Here is an 18,137-nt window from a genome sequence, read left to right on the forward strand (position 1 = left end):
AGGAGTAGGTGTTCACCTTGATGACAGTGATTTATTCTACAACATGGGAAGAACATCTGAGAATTTTAAGAAAAGTGGTCAAGAAACTATGGGAAGGAGGACTAACAATCAACTTGGAAAAAAGTGAGTTTGGAAAGGCAACTGTTCAGTATTTGGGATTTGAAGTTGGAAAAGGCTTCTCCTCTTGTTGATGCTAATGTAGAAGGTATCCATAAGGCTAACCCTCCTACTACCAGGAAAAAACTACAAAGATTTTTGGGCATGGCTGGATTTTATCGCCGATTCTGTCCGAATTACTCAGCCATAGTAGCTCCCCTGACTGATTTTGTAACCCCACTGTGTAAAAATAGAGAACATTTTTGGAAAGCACAACGTAATAGATTATTTATCCCTTTGTGAATCATTGGATTCAAACCCAAGATAATTAATCTTCTGGGGTAAGGACTCTCATGATATTGTCTTTAAAATGTATATCTTTCCATGATTTTTATATATTTACTGTCCTAGTTACCATGTGTTCTGTGTAATAATAACAACTGTTGAGGTATCATATGTAGTGCAATGTCAGATCTCACAAGAATTAATGATTTAGATAACTTAACAGTGTAATTTAAATTAATACAGTAATATCTTTCTTGATAATAATGTAGTATATAATCATGCATTTTGTCTCCCAGCCACATGTGTTCTGTGGTAGCGAAAGCTTTGTTTTGCATCGAGTTGTCATCATGAGTGATAAGGGTGTTGACAGATGTTCGACCAGTAGCGTAAGATTTTTCCTCAGTCAAGAGATAAGAAAACATTCTGCTCTTTCACGTTTTATAAACATGCCAATCATGATTAGCCACCTGCTGGCTCTGTCAAAAGCAATTTCCTAAATCACGTATTATTCTTGATCGATTACGTCATGTATTGTTCTGGTCGCGTTCATGTGACCGGAAGTTCAGAATGCTCCAGAATATTCTTTTGTGGTTCTCTACCCCAAAAATTGTATCTCATTCCCAAAATACCTTAATAATGATGTCATCTAATTGTGTTGCTTCCAGTTAGAATCCTAAAAATTTGCTCATTCTGATTTCAGAGGCCTTTTGTAGTCTCTCTCTTCAAAAGAGAAGTTATTAACGTAAAATATCTGTGTAGTCAGTGATATTAATCTTAGCTTTTGAAATCTGATAATGGTAGTAAAAAGTGTATATACAGTATTGGTAATGGCGCCTATCAAAAGAGTATTTTGTGAATTTTGAGCAGCTGCATTTGGGGGTAATCTTGTGAAAGTTTTCACAAACTTGTGTAAGGTAAAGTGACTTTTACTTATTGTTACCATGGTATAATAAGGTTGATATATTAAGGGACTTTTGCTTTAGTAAATATCCACTCTGTTTCATCTTTTAGGTTTTGTGAAAGTGTGTTCTTAACATCATTTGAATGATTTTATTCTTTTTCAATTATTTATTCAGTTCTTTGTGAATTCAACACTTTGCCATATTTTATGTTTGCAATTTCTTAATTTTTCACATTTTATGTAGTGGTGATTTAACATTTATTTGCTTAGCACTTTCAGCAGGGGCATCATTTCAGATTTTTGTTGGGGGCAAAGACAGTTTGGCGAGCAAAGCGAGCCTAATCAGCTGGTTTTTTTTATTTTGAGCTATTTTATGTGCTTTTTGAAGCCACATGAGCAAGGTATTTCAGCACAAATTATATACTCCCACTACTGTTTATTTATCTCATCATCACTGGTTGCTAGTAGACAGAAAAGGATCAAGAAACGTAATATTTCCGAGAAATTTCATATATTCAGACATACATACATATAGAGACAGACAGACACATAGGCAGACAAACAAACAATGTGTGTGATAGAGAAATATACATAGACAGATAGACAGATACAGACAGACAGCCAGATATATAGATAGATAGACAGACAGATATATAGATGGATATAACTTAATGTGATGACACAATTGAATTTCAGTAGGAATAATAGAAAACCAGCTGCTGTTACTTCTTGGGGCTTGGGGGGGGGGGGTGAGGGGGCAAGTTGAGGCTTGGGGGGAGGCAACTTGAGCCTGGGGGTGGCAGTTGTCCTCCCCCGCCCCCCTACATGATACCCCTAATTTTAAGTATTTCTTAATAATTTAACATTGCAGACTTGATTTAATTTTCATTTACTTAGATTTTCTTTTCTAATCTTAAGTATCTCTGAATAGTTTAAATTTTGCTTAATTAAATTTCTTGATAAATTAACCTCTGTAATCTAACTCAAAAGTTAATTAAATTTTGTGTTGTTTTCAAGTAATAGTAATTTTTTTCTTTAAAAGTGAGATTGTGAATTCTGATTATAAATTGCATAAGCAAATATTTGCTAGTAAGCCACATTTTATTTTCATGAAAATCCAAATATTCCTCTAACAAATATAAAGTAAATGTTTTCAAGATAATTTCATTGTTGCTAGTCATTGTAGACCTATGTTCGAGGTGGTTGTTCATTATTTTAACGTGGTGAGCGGAGCTTACCTGTTTACACACCGCCATGCTCACCCTGGGCATGATATTGGTGCATTCTACTTTAGTATTTACTTATTTACATTTTTTCAGTGTTGATGCATAAAAACCATCAAATAGGACTATTTCAAATGTTATGATTGCACTGGAAGCAATATTAATGTTATGACAAATTTTTTCATTTTTTATTTAATATTTGAATTTAGGTTTGATGATGACCTTTTTTTGTCAAATGCATCGGCGATGAGTGAATGAAAGTTTTGAAAGTGTTTGGTAAGTGTTTTTACTGAAATTTGGCTACATGTGTTATTTTCTTACAGTTTTGAAATATATGACAGATTTCACTCTTATGAAACATATTATGTCCTTATTGTATGAAATAACTGTGTTTTCACATTGAAATAACTGATTAATATGGAGCATGTACGGTTGCCAGTTCGTGAATTTTGAACGAAATCCTATGCAACCATGTCGCATCACGTAAGAGTATAGCTGTACATGAATGTAACATGAGTATAAGTAAACCGATTCTCGCGATCTCACGCTATATTATTCTTTGGACTCAATGAATTCACGGATTTCTCTGTAGAATTTATCTATCCATTATTTGCGGAAAATTCGCAGTTTCTGTATTTTCATCTCATTTTCATGACTAAATGCACTTTTTATGATAAAACTATTAAAATACTCAGGTAATGCTCGAGTTATGATAATTCACCTTACGATAATTTGATTTTGCAATGGGGAAAGCAATTAATACCGACAGACAATATCATTTAGAAAATATGTTTAAATTTTTGCACACGCACAGGCAGCAGCATGATCAGGCAGTGAGAGAGACCAAATTACAATAAACAACTTTTCCTCCATCTCTTTATCCCATCCTCTAGTAAAAAAGTAAAAGAGAATGATAAATGTATTGTTAGTAACGTTATACTCTTGCATAAATGCGTACAGCCGTAAAGAACTGAATGAGAAACTGTTGTTTTGCTTATGACCGAAACGATAACAAGAGCTGTTTACCTGGTATTTCAATCATCGTACGGTAATAAACAATTACCGTAGCTTATAGCACAAATGACGTTAAGTAGAATAGAGGACTGATATATTTTTACATTACACTCTTATTCAGTATGGATAAAAGATCGTCAAGTAAATATACTGCTAAATTTAAGCTGCAAGTTGTAGATGAAGCTGAGAAAACAATGTTCAAGCTGCTACTGACTATACTGTAAATTATTGTGCATCGGCAACATGGATGAAACTTGATCGTAATTAAAATTGGAGAGAAAGTATCTTACTCAAAACTACTGGGCATGAAAGAACACATTACTGTTATTTTTATGCTGATAAACGATAAATACAGAAAGCTCGTATTATGATGAAATCAAGTGAAAATAGTCAATGGAATCTTGAATTTTTTTTACACAAAACAAACGTCCCTAAACGGCCATCATCTACTGTATTAACGAAAAAATAGATACAGTACATTAATTTCATAACGAGACGAATTTTAGTTATATTTCAACTGAAAAACACTTCATATAACGAAAAGTAACCTTGCCCCATATAAATAAAGTATCTAGAGATTCATTTACGCTAACTAGAAGCAAGAAAAGTGCTCTGAACTGAATTAAATATGGCAAAATAAACACTGCATAAACGATTTCCAGACCAAAACATTGCTCGCTATGACCGCAATTTATAATACAAAAGCAATATAAGAATATATACAATATTATTGGATAAAGTGAATTAAGGCATAACAGTTTAAAAGATGCATAATCGTTAGGTTGACGTTTGTATAATACAATATGTGAATATCCTATACAGTAATAGCTTGAACTTGCGCGATTTGAGTTGCACGAATTCACAGACACACAAATTTTTCATTGGAACCTAACTAATGGTCATACATGAGTTTTTCAGACACGTGAACATTTGCAAACACTGAGAAACCCAGCAAAAGTGTTTGTTTAATTTTTTTATGTAATTTACAAGTTTTCAAGCTTCTATGTGTAAATTAAACAACATTAAATATTATTAAAAGTAATAATTTCTCTCTCTCTCTCTTTTAGTGAGAAGAATTTTTATGGTACACATGTATACAGGTATGTTTATTTGTATGATAAAAACTTTTACCTAATAATAAGTACTAATTTTCAAATAATAAGATTAATAAAATTAAATAATAATAATAATAATAATAATAATAATAATAATAATAATAATAAAACTGTAATTACAAAATTCGTATTATTTTGAACAAACAAATTCGTCCCTCGTCTTTTGTAAGGAGGTCGAAGGCAAAAGCTGTCAGACATGTCATTTAACATGACAAGAAGGGGAGTGTTGCTAATCAGTGGTCAAATTTTTCTTGTAATTCTCTCTCTCTCTCTCTCTCTCTCTCTGTGTCCATAATAATTCATAAAAAATTTCACTCTCTTAAGTAAGACAACTGTTATCTCTCTCTCTCTCACTCTCTCTCTCTCTAGTTCGGAGTTAGCCAACTTACGTATTACAACACGGTTTCTCTGTATGCCTTTAACTGTACAGTAGATAATTTTGAATTGATCTAATTTTACCTGTACTGTTTACAAACTGTAAATGTGCCGTTCTAAAACATAGTGACATAGAGCATTTCAGAACATAGAGAAATTCAGAACAAAGAGAAAGTGACAGAATAAAGAAGTTTTTAAAAACGAGGTTGAGAAGACTTCAAGAAATAGATCGGTGGAATGGGGGAGAGAGTCACAACATTTATTTCTTTTTTTAAGGGTAATGTATTAAGCTAACTTTTAAATGAAAATACAGTAACTTTAATTTCATTTAACAGTTAGTTTAATAGTGAATTTCCAACTTTTGATAAATAACATAAGAATAACTTTCTCCCTCTCTCTCCCCGTAATAATTCATAAATAACATAACTTGATATTTCAAGTAAGGACAATATCTCTCTCTCTCTCTCTCTCTCTCTCGTGTGTTATTCTATCAGTTTCTGTAATAATTGATAAATAATTTCCTCTCTCTTAAGTAAGGACAAATCTCTCTTTTTCTCTCTCTCTCTCTCTCTCTCTCTCTCTCTCTCTCTCCTCATAGTTAGCGCTCACACATTTTTACAACTTATTAATTCTCCGTCTCTCTCTACTCTCTCTCTCTCCTCTCTCTCTATGTCTTTACTCTCTCTCTCTCTAGTAGATAGTTTAAATTGATCTAATTTGACCTTGTATCATCTACAAAGTGTACACGTGCTAGTGTTGCAAATACGTTCTAAAACATAGAGACATAATAACTAAGAGTTGTATTAGTCAAAATATAATCACTGTTTGTTCATGAAAAGCATTTCAGAACAAAGAGAAAGAGACGCAGAATAAAGAAGTTGTTAAAAAAGAGGTTGAGACGATTCTAAAAAAATAGACTGTTTGGAAGGGAGGAGGGAGGGAGGAGAGAGAGAGAGAGAGAGAGAGAGAGAGAGAGAGAGAGAGAGAGAGAGAGAGAGAGAGAGAGAGAGAGATTCTCTTCCAAATCTCAGTTTTTATGTCAACCATTTATTTCTCTTTTTTTGGTAATGTATTAAGCTAATTTTTAAATGAAATTACAGTAACTTTAATTTCATTTAAAAGTTAACTTAATAATTTGGGATACATGATTAGGTCATATTTAGTGTTTAAACTTTAGTAATAAGTATTTTATTAGCATTTTTGAGACCATGCCAAACTTATGAAAATTCACCCTGCGCGAGGGGTTCTGGAACCTAACCTCGCGCAAGTTCGGAGTATGACTGTTATATAATGTAGGCTACGCTACCGTATATGTATACAATGTACCATAGTGTAGACTAAGCTAATCCTTGTTATTCAATTTCTCTTTGCACCGAATTATCATAAGCCACTTTGCATGAACCTCCAGAATTAGCTGATATTAATAATTACTATACTGTGTATGTATAGAGTATACTTTATAGTGTAGGCTAGGCTACCATATATGTATACAGTACATGGTACTGAATACCCTAGTGTAGGTAGGCTATGTTCGATATACTTTTTTTTCCAACAAACGATGGTTTTTTTTTTTTGGAACCTAATCCCATCGTGAGTAGGATAATACCTGTATAAGCATTTTTAGTTTGTTTTGTGTCCCTTTGAACTATCAAAATAGGAAGTTCTAAGTGTTTTTAGAAGGGTTTTAAGTATTCGCAGGTTTTAGCTATTTGCGGGGGGTGGGGGGTGGTATGCATCCCCTGTGAATACAGGGGGTTTGTACAAAGGTACAGTAAACTAACATACATTATGTAAAAGTAAAATCTCTCAAAATCACAAAACATTTGTTTCCTGATTTGTTTGTTTACCTCAGGCCACCCTCTCTCTCTCTCTCTCTCAGTACTGTACATATCCTTTAAATCATGTTATTTAACTCTGAACTTATTTAGCTGTAATTTCTGTGTAATGTTTGTACAAAAAGGCAAGGTTATGGTAATAACGCAGTGATCAAGAACAGATTTATCTGTTTTCAGTTATTTCTTATGGGAAACATTTATTCGGATCTCGACTGCATTGCATCTTGAAACTCCTTCTAGAATGGATTAGTGTTGAGGTCAGGGGATTCTACTGCATATATATAAGTATATATATATATATATATATATATATATATATATATATATATATATATATATATATATATATATATATATATATATATACATACATACATACATACATACATACATACATACATACATACATATACATACATACATACACATATATATATATATATATATATATATATATATATATATATATATATATATATATATATATGGTCAAGAAGAGTAACTTGAAAAATGAAAACAGTATGGTACACTACTACTCTATTTTTCTCAGTCACAATCTACATCTACACAACTTTAATGTAACTGCATGTGTCCAGTCAAGAAAATCAAACTGAAAATGGTAATTTACAGAATGAAAATGCTACTCTAAGCACTCCAACAAAACATCTAAAATCTAATAGCAACTACTTCAAATAATGACGTATTCAAAATATAGTAAACTCCACTGAGCACCTATTACAGAAAAACAATAGCATACCTGGTTATCTGATAGAGATAAATGGCTGCAGGATCCTGATGCTCTGTTCTGAGCCATCTGAAGGTTTGTTATGTCCTGAATTCGGCGATGCTCAAGTATAAGGTCATCCATTGCCCTTAGGTTGTGCTGGGTCTCCTAGAGAAATTACAGTTGCAAAACAATTTATTAATTTACAGTTCACAAACGCACTGTGTACTGTACTTGAAAGTGTTACCAATATTGACGGTGACATCAATCACTTATGGAGAATAAATTCTATAGCCCTACGGTACCAGGGAAAATTAACTGTACCCATCACATTTACAGAATGATAAAAAAAATCATGCCCTATGAAATACACAGCAAAAGGTCAATGTGCAAATTTTAAAAACCTGAATAACATCAACAAAATAATTCTATGTACTGCAATAATAACAGAAAATATATAAACTAACAAAAGTACAGTGCAAATACATGATTACAGACCAACATGTGAATAGCATTAATATCAAACAATTACTACTTGTAAGTGACCAAATTTAATAACCCTTTTTACCCCATGAATCCGTGAGCAAAAATTCAGTGACGAGTACTTAGTGTGGTGATAAGTAGTGACCCAAAATTTAAGAAATCTCCAAAAAGTATCATTTTAAAATAAGGAAATATGCAAAATATTTAATGAGTACGCAGGGAACGGACATCCATCACCATTTACTGATAATTCTATCAGTAACAAGCAGCTCTTATCTACGGTATTGACTGTTTTATCATTCACTAAGAATTAAAGGGAGTATTAAAATCACAGCTTTTTAAAGTACAGTAAATTGTATTTTTCCTAAGTATACAAACCTGAGGGCATTTACATTAGGAATGACTTACAGTGAAGCTGGAAACAGCCATTAAACTCTTGAACAAGGTGGTTAGGCAGTAACTACCATTAGGTAGGCGGGAATACCTGCCTGCCCAGATATAAACATTCCAATTTGCCTTTAGGCCCAGGTTTCAGATTGAGGGGTGACATGAGATGGGCATAAAAATGTAACGTAAAGGACCTCAGGTTTGTATAGTTAGGAAAAATACAATTTACTTTAAAAAACTGTGATTTGTTCCTACATGATATACAAACCATTGGTCCTTTACATTAGAAAGACTCACTGGTTGGAGGGAGGAATCTGAGTGAGTATCTTTGAACTGACTGGAGTTCTGCACACCTGGGTTATCCTGGTCGAAAGAGCGAGGAGTACCGTGCCTCTTGACATACTGATCGGAGTATAGGAACTGCAAGATCAAATATCAGACATCTGGACCTTTTCGAATGAGTGAGGAATCGTAACTCATACGAAAGCAGGCTGGGAAGAATCTTAAAGACCCAAAAAAGGGTTTCTCTTATTGCCAGGGTTCCTTCCTCCCCTTGCTAGAGGAAGGAGCGGGTTTGCTTCTATGGTTCTAGAGAGAAAATTAGACCGGGTGCTCGATGTGTAGACTTACTGCATCAGACGCCAGTTCCAGCCCAACGGAAGAGGTGTAGTAGGATGAGGAAGAAGGAGGAGGAGAGGCCAGTCACTCTCAGAATCCTTCTCACTTCCGGGACAATACACCTCTTAAAGAAGCCGTGTTAGAAAACACAACTTGTTGAGCAGCCAACACAGGACCAAGGAAAACAGGTTCCAAGGACCTGTGGACAAAGACCCAAAGGTAGAAGATATAAATGTGGTCTAATGAGACCACATCTTGCTTCCAGACTGACAGAATCTTCTGGAATGTGAGGGATGGACCAGGCCATTCACTCTGTGAACTCTTGGGCGGAGTGTACAGGTGTCATAGTCACCAGCTGTAGAGTACATCCTTCCAATCACCTCACAAAGCCAGAGGCATAGCACCTTTGTGAGAATTTTCAGACAGAGATCTGCCTCTCAAGAACATCTCGTCTCGCACCAGCCTCGGCGTAGAAGATGGACGATCTTCATGGACTTGCAGCGGGTGGAGATTAATGTCTTGACTCCATCTCGGATGTCATAGTGGACTCTGAATCCGTCGGCATCTGCTGCCAGGTTCGAGTCCTTCTTGATCTCCTCTTCCTTGGACTTTGTAATTGATGACCTACATCAATTGCTACTTTGACCTGTTCCTTGATAGAGTCAGTACTAGCAAAAAAGTCAACAACATCCAGGTTAGGGATGTCAAGCCTTTTCAGAGTACCATGGCACCATAACAGGTCAAAGTAGCGATTGATCTAGGTCATCAATTACAAAGTCCAAGGAAGAGGAGATCAAGAAGGACTTGAATCTGGCAACAGATGCCGACGGATTCAGAGTCCGCTATGACATCCGAGATGGAGTCAAGGTATTACTCTCCATCCGCTGCAAGTCCATGAACATCGTCCATCCTCTATGCCAAGGCCGGTGCGAGACAAGAGATGTTCTTGAGAGGCTGATCTGTCTGAAAACTCTCACAAAGGTGCTATGCTTGCAAGGGAAGCCAGATAGTCTCTAGTCGTGAAGGCACAGGGATTGTACTGCCTGAGGAACCGCTTCACGTGTCACTGACACAGAAGGTTGGGTCAGGGAGGAACTCTTCTCAGTGCCTCGGAAGCAGGGCTAGCAGGTTGGCCAAAAGGCGAAGTCTTCCAGCATTCATCTAAATTTGGGGTGAACGACACTTGCTGAACATCTTGCAAATTAGACAAATACGAAGGGAAGATGAAAATGTCAAGGTTGTCCCACCATGTCAGCATGCATCACCGTAGCGGTCCATGGGTCTGGTATGATTAAGCAGAAGACCTGCGGACTTCTGTTGAGCCAGGAGGCAAACAGAAGAGTAACAGGAAGCCTTCAAGTCAAGCAACCTCTCTGTGAAGAACTGAGTGACGGGAGCTCTCTGTCTCTGTCACTCGATGCCAGAGGCTGAGCTTGTCTGCCAATACATCTCACTGCCTGGGATGTATCTGGCTGACAGCTCTACAGGGTGCACCAAAGTTCACTCGAGCACCTGCAAGTCAACCAAAGTAACAGGAGGGAAATGAGACCCTCTTGTTTGTTGAAATATGCCACTACTGTGGTGTTGTTGCCTAACAACACCCTAGAGTATCTCAAAAACCCGATCCTGAAACTCTCAGAGGCCCAGCAAACTGCCTTGAGTTCCAGGAAGCCGATGAGAAGGTACTCATCATCTCAGTCGCACACCTCAAAGACAATGATCTTACAGGTGTACATGTATTCCCCGGTCAGTGCATCTGAGAACAGAAGCATGTCTCGAGGAGAATATGCAGACATATTCAGAGGTTTCTGTCGATTAAGCACCAGCCTAAATCCTCCCTCATCCTTCGAGAGAGGAAGGATTAAGAACTGGAAGCAGATCTCCTTCATTCTCTATGAAGAGAATCGAAGGCGAAGCTGCCCCTGAGGGGACAGCTTCTGCAGTGACGACAGGACACCAAAGACAACTAGCTCTAGCAGGGCTGGCTGCTCCCGAAGTTGGGAACAAGGGAGAGGAGATGGAACAGAAGTTTGATGAAAGGTGGCCGAGACCCGGAGGAAATAGATACTTCTACTGAAGGATGTCCGCTGCCAGATCTCAGCTATGTTGCTACCATATAGTCCAATGACTTGACAGTCATTCCTTCATCAAGACACCTCTGATGGAAAGAGGTTTGAAAGAGACACACGTATGTGCACTTTCTAAGAAGAGAATGAGGAAGACTGGGTGTCCTGTGAGCACCAGCTTGAGACTTCTTAGGGGCTGAGGAAGGGCTAGGTTGCCATTGTCCGGAGGACAAGGCAGTTGCCCTGGCATGTTCCTTGACTACTGCAGTAACTACCTCTCTGCGAAAGAGGGGGCAGAACCGAGTAAAGGTCCGTTCCTGAGGGAATGTGATGACTAGGAACTTACTAGACTGGAGATCGGAATCAGGATAGTGTTCCTCTTCTTAGCACCAGAATTGCCCACAGGTTGCTGTCTGTTGTTGGGCAGGTGAACCCACACCCAGACTGGAACAGTCTCTAGAAGGCAGAGCCCTCTTCAGGAATGATTGCATCCGAGCAGGCAAAGCCTCGAAAAAGTGAAAGATCACAGATTCATCAGGAGACTACCTGAAGGGACATCATGGCAGTGTCCTCCAGGTTCGCCGTCTCTTGTTGCGAAAGGGAACACCCTTCGCAGCAAAGAGAAACAGCGAGAGATCCTAGTCCAGGCAAGCCAGAGCCAGGACAATCTCCTAGTCAGCATAAGACCCCTCTGAGGCAAGAAGAATAATTTCTGTCAAGGAAGAGGAAGGGGAAGGAATGTGATTGAGTGGCTCAACCAAAATGAACTCCTTGTCCAGGGAAAAGGCATTCGTCTGGTCGAGAAAGCCCTTATAGCAAGCAAAGACCGTGGCAGCCCCAACAAAACCCTTCCAAGGACCAGTGAAGAGTATTCACAGGGGATGCAGTGGTCTTCTCCCTGAGATCATTGTGTTGATGAATTGGCGTGAAAATCTCTGAGAAAAGAAAATTGAGGGTGTCCGCATGCTGAAGAGGAAGACCCACGAGTCTTCCTGGGGCGTAACACTCTTGATCTCTTCTTGGAGGGATAACCCCACCAGAACCCAGAAAACCATCCTTAACTACTTGGATGTATGGCGAGCCGATCCGAAAACCGAGCCCGAGACGTAGATCCTTGTAGCAGAACTCTGATAATAAACAAAACTTGGAGTCCTCTCTATCCAACTTGCATCTCCCGGCAGCAACCGCCAACCGAAAGGGTTTGAGGGAAGAGGAGAGGAGAAAAAGCACTCTTACCTGTCCTGCTAGAAAAACCAGCAGGAGAGGTTGATTGTGGACAATCATCAACCAGAGGTGATGATGGCAGCACGGAGGAAGGAGAGCACTAACGCCAAACTAAAGCGCTAACCTAAAGAGAGCGAAAGTTCACTTGAGCTGAGTCTTCTGAAGGAAGGAGAACCTTGACAGAATTCGGTTTGCTGAACTGAGCGAGCCAAGCCGACTGCGTAGAAGCGATCAGGGGCTGGACATGCAAGCTGAACCGCAAGAGCCAAGCCAATCGTGTAAACACAACAACAGGCCGGGCGAGCAAGACAAGAGAGCCGAGCCAGTCTCGAAACGCAATTGGGGTTAGGCGAGCGGGCCAAGCTGATCTGAACTGATCACATAAACGAGACTGGTGGCTGGGCGAGCGAGGAGGACTGAGCGGAACCGAGCCGGGAAAGCTTGGCCATGAACTAGCACTGTCCTCAAGACATGCTTTAATCTTCTCTGAGTCCAAAGCCCCTCAAGAAGAAGGTTTAAAGAGAATTCGTGTCTGCTAACCCGAGTGCTTGAACCCAAGGGTATGAGACACGAGTTTCGGAACTGATCAAACACTCAAAATGAAGCAGGCAGGCAGTATTGAAACATCTGAATGTTTTCACACCTTCTCTTATCCTGCGCCTAAACCAGACCAGGGAATCCACAGAATCCCGGACACACTACAGACTCGCTAGTTGAGCGCTCACAGTCCCAAGGCTGAGCACTCGAGATTCCAAGAAGTCTCAAGTGCATGGCAAGACTCCTGAATCTTGTAAGAACAATCATCAAGAGTAAGCTCCTCTTGGCTTCCGAAGAAAATCGAGGAGGGACAGGCACAGAATCAGTCTTAGACACAGACTTCTGAGAACTGGAATCGAGAGCGAGGCATCTGAGAGACGAGACCCCAAAGTGGAATGCGAATCGGTTTCCGACCCAAAGGGCCAGGAAGAGCCAAATGAGAGAATGCGAAGAGCAACACTCAGCACAAGTCAGAATAGGGATACAGTTACGCCCTTGTACAAGTAGAGGGCATGAGGTCCAATGAATGGGGAGCGAACTTGTTACGCCCCTGGCTGCCGACCCAAAGACACACGCTGGGGGATGACAGCCTATGCAAGGCTATCATAAATTGTGGGTTTGTATATTAACAAATATCAAACACACACAATATATATGCAAAAAGATAAAAAAGATCCCAACGGAAAAAAAAAGAAAAAAAAGAGCTTAACGACAGTCAGGCAAAGAACTCCAAAAACAAATCTGCAAGGCATGACGGCCGAAAGCAAACTGGAATGTTAACATCCTGGTAGGCGGGTATTCCCTCCTCCCGGACAGTAATTACTGCCTAACCACCTTGTTCAAGAGTTTAACGACTGTTTCCAGCTTCGCCGTAAGTTGTTCTTAATGTAAAGGACCGATGGTTTGTATATTGTGTAGGAACAATGATAATTTGTTTTAGAGTACAAAAATGACATTTTTATAATAAAATAAAGTTTTATATATACTTACCCAGTAATTACATAGCTATTAGTTCTTTTAACTGGCAGCTTAAAATTTTGAAATTGCAGGTCACTCTAGTTTGTTTTGGTTATGGCGACGTGCCCCGCCCACTTTCGGGTGTAAGAGAAGGTACAACATAGCAAAGAGCTTCAATTTGTTTATGCCCTTATGTCCAGGGAAGGAGCTTCTCCAGTCACATAAAACCTGTAGCTCGATCTGGACAGCTTAGAAGGCAGGAAACAAAAAACTGCTTTCCCTTGTTCCCTCTTCTCAGAAAACTGCCCTTCTACTTCCTTCAGTGCCTTCTTTGCTGAAGAGGAGAGAATCAAATTCAGTAATCTTGAAGAACAGACTGAGGAGGACTTCCATAAAGAAAGTCGAAGCAGGAGAGAGGGAGTAGTTGGCAAAAAGAAGCTTGGAAAAGTCGTTAGTGGGAACCTCAACAACGCAGAGTACGGCAACGAAGGAGCATCTTGGTCTGGAACATCCTCTTCCTCAGAAGAAACAGGAGAAAGCGATAAGTCGGCTGTCATCTGAGCTGTAGAAGGAGCCTTCTGAAGCAAACTGAGAATATTATCCAGTTTGCTCTGAATCGGGTCAACTGACGGAGGAACAATGTCCGAGACGGCACTACCATGAAGTGGTGGAGGAGCGGGCGCCAATGGGTGCTAGGGGGGCGCTGTAGAGAAGGGAGTCAGTGACAAAACCTGATGGTGACTGGGCACCAATGGGCACTCATCCGCAAATGGGAGCTGGGGCGCTTCAACACTAATTGCTGGCCACTCGGGTGCTGATTGCAGAGATGAATGTGCTGGATGCGCAACTCCTGATGAAGTAGTTCCTTTATTTGACAAAGAACGTCTACGTGCCACAAGGCGCTTCGGCGCCAATTTACGATAGTCGTCAGAAGAAGCGGAAGAAAATTGTTCTGGGCTGTCCCAGTGACTGCACGAGGGGCCCGCTGAATCCTTGCCCTTCTTACAAGGAACAGGAGAAGGAATCTCAAAATCCACTGCATACCTTTTCAGCCGGTGTGACTTGTCCGCATAGCGCCATGCGCGCCTCGGACTACAGTAATTTCTTCGGCGTTGGAGAACATACAGTGAGCACTCACTTGAAGGCCTTTCCAATGGCCTTTGGTTGCAGTCTGGGATTCATCAACAGACTGAACTGAGGGGGCGACTGCTCGGGGGCAGACCACACCGACTTCCCTTAGGCTATCAGTTTGACTCCTCACAGGTGCTGGGGAGTATGTCAGGGACCTTGGCCTAGGAGAATCGGTGGGCCGAACAGCCACCTCCTCCACTACCACTGCACTTGTACTGGGCGCCACGGGGCGCTCTGACTCACTCTTATCCATTAACACTTTCATCGATGACGCTAATTTAGCGATTGATTGCACAATCAATTCGAAGCGAGTGTCGGTTTTCGACTCCAGACTGATGATGGTGTTGGGATCGGAAACGTGAGAGCCAGGTAAAGGAGAGGGTTGCACAGGTGGAGGAGATGGAACAATATCGGAAGAAATTACAGGTGCAACTGCATCCGACTTAGCAGATGAATCCTGACTAGCTAAAGCTTTACTAGATTCTCTAGCGATAGCTTTCCTCTTCCTGACTCAAGCTAGTTTCTTAAGATGTGAATCTAAAGTCTTCCACTTCTTTAAATCCCAGCTGCCACACTCCTTACAGTGTAAATCCACTGAACATGTTTGTCCCGTACACTGAACACAGTGTGAGAGTCGTAAGGTTCTTTAGTCAGTCTAGTATTGCAGCCTTTGCTACATTACCTAATACTAGAACTACTAGTGTCAGACATCCTGGAAAATTCTAAGACAAGTCCAAAAAACGGGCAAAAAGTCATAAACCAATGATCAAAACTCACCTAACACTATCTTAATTATGCCGAAAGGCTACGAAAACAGATACTTCACCAATCAAAGATAGAGCAAACAACCAGCTAAGTATAAATTTCAAAATCCAAGCTGCTGCCAACCACAGTCCTTCAACCACAGCTGGCAGAAACAAATTGAAGCTCTTTGCTATGTTGTACCTTCTCTTACACCCGTAAGTGGGCGGGGCACGTCGCCATAAGCAAAACAAACTAGCGTGACCCACAATTTCAAAATTTTAAGCTGCCAGTTAAAGGAAACTACTAGCTATGTAATTACTGGGTAAGTTACTTATATAAAAATACTAATTTCAACTGAGAAAATTCTATTTTCTTACAAAATAGAAAAGACCACAAGAGTACACACCTTCAATATAGATGAGAGGAACTTGAACTTCTTCCATACAACTGGATCAACTGAAAGCTCTGAAGAACTTTGGTTTTTACTGTCAGAACCCACAGATGTGAAACTTGTTTCATCTAAACTAGTTTCATTAATGCTATCATTACTTTCCTCATTTGCAAACGTTCCACCAGCACTCTTTTGTACACGGGCTTTGGAATCACTATATTCATAATTTTTACCATTATCTTCATAATAGGGGCTTTCAAGCACATGAGCCTTCGACCCATGCTTTCCACCACTGCGATGGGATTTGCTTGTACTCATATCCTGATGACTATCGTTGAGCACATCGCTCTGTGATGCCAATACAGAATCACTTGGGTAGGCACTCCTAGATGCTTCATTATCACTTGTGCTGTCAGCATCAACATCCATTTTTCCTAATTAAAGTTCCTCTCTCCCTTTTACACAGTCTGGATTAGTTGACTGGATCATTGGATCTGATCTTACGCATGGCTACTTGAGGAGAGACAACTCTTCTAATTCCTACATTTCTGGAAAATATAACAGCATTGATATGAGAAATTACATACAGTGCTGAATAGAGTTCTATAAAATTATATAGCAATGCAAATAAATAATAAAAGATCCTGAAATAATTACTGTATTTGAATAACTACTTTACAACAGTCTCATTTTGACAAGATACAACTCTAAATTCAAATTAGCAAGAAGTGGCCAGTCTAATGAACCAGCCACCCTATAATATAGAAAGCATGTCCTCTCCGCATCACCAAAACAATATTTTCTTCATTTTACCTTCCGGTTTTGAAGAAAGTTATAGTAATTCAAAGAATAGGGTAAGAGATACTCATTTCTTGCAATTGAATGATTTGTAGCTTATGAAGTAGAACTCTTCCTTAGCAATTTCATGCGTCACATGCAATACAATTCTTTTATTTTATGAAAGATTAATGGTTAGTTATCCAGGAGATGACTAAGAGCTCTTTACTTCAAGAATTAGGTCACTAGACTCATGATACTGTAATCAGTAGGGTGAAAATTTTGAACTGTCCCATGTCTCTATCGTGGCTGAAGCCCTAAATAAACACAACACTTTCTTAATTGATCTTCTGAAGAGAAAAAGTACTTTTGAGGTATAGTTAGTACCGCAACATACATCATGCTACAGACCTACTGCATTGTAACATAAATCACAGAAGCACCCACAGAAATTTGATGGGGGGGTGTCACTTTTCCATATCACCCAGTCTCTCTCCCCCAAAACTGATGAAGACCCAGCCCCACCAAGGAAAGTTGTACATACCACCAAACTACAGATTTAAACACTGTTGTATTTTCAGATATTATTACAAATGAAGCCAAATTAATTTTGCAATAAAAAAATACCAAAATTATTAGTGAATGATTAAAAAATCAAAATGGTATATGACTGGTATATGAATTAGATCTTTCTTTCGAAATTTTATAAATCCTGTAGTGCCTTTGATTAATCTTAGATTACCATGAAAGACAAACTATTTAATAAAATCCAAAGTCAAGTGGCCTCTTGACCCTTCTAGAAAATATATCAGTAACAGAGGTAATAATTTACTGATGATTTTCTGATACGGCACAGTGAATATATAATTTGGCAAGACCATTCAGTTGATCTTGTCCCATTGCTGCTCTTCTATAACTCTTTACGAGATTGAGGGTAGAAAAGCTCCTCTCAGCAGATGCAAAAGAAACAGGCAAAGATGCATATATTTGCAACAGCCTTCTAGTTACTGGATAATTTTCAGAACACCTTTCTAAAGTCTTGCACACTAACAATGGGGAAGAGTTCTTTTCAACTGTATCCCACCTTCCTCTCCAAAGTTTGTGTTTAACTTCATATTCCTCAGCATCAGTTATATGGTCAAGTATTTAATTTTTATACATATTCAGTGCAGGAACCAAGTCCTGGAATGTGGTGCAACTGAAATAACCTGGCATTAATGAGCACAATGACCTAGCAACACTGTGATAATTAGC

The 18,137-nt window shown here is 39.1% G+C and overlaps 1 protein-coding gene across 5 annotated transcripts in view; it reads right to left on the minus strand.

Moving 5' to 3' along the window:
• LOC136843657 (putative leucine-rich repeat-containing protein DDB_G0290503) overlaps positions 1-18,137 on the minus strand; it is a 281,229-nt gene that overhangs the window by 237,457 nt on the left and 25,635 nt on the right. For all 5 annotated transcript variants that reach the window (XM_067112208.1, XM_067112210.1, XM_067112212.1 and 2 more), the window contains 2 exons: positions 16,122-16,654; positions 7,602-7,736 (listed from right to left, as the gene is read on the minus strand). In XM_067112208.1, coding sequence (XP_066968309.1) covers positions 7,602-7,736; positions 16,122-16,535 — 549 coding nt within the window. In that variant the 5' untranslated portion in view covers positions 16,536-16,654. The remainder of the gene's footprint in view (positions 1-7,601; positions 7,737-16,121; positions 16,655-18,137) is intronic.

This window comes from Macrobrachium rosenbergii, chromosome 12 (genome assembly GCF_040412425.1).
Source record: "Macrobrachium rosenbergii isolate ZJJX-2024 chromosome 12, ASM4041242v1, whole genome shotgun sequence".
Lineage (NCBI taxonomy): Eukaryota > Metazoa > Arthropoda > Malacostraca > Decapoda > Palaemonidae > Macrobrachium > Macrobrachium rosenbergii.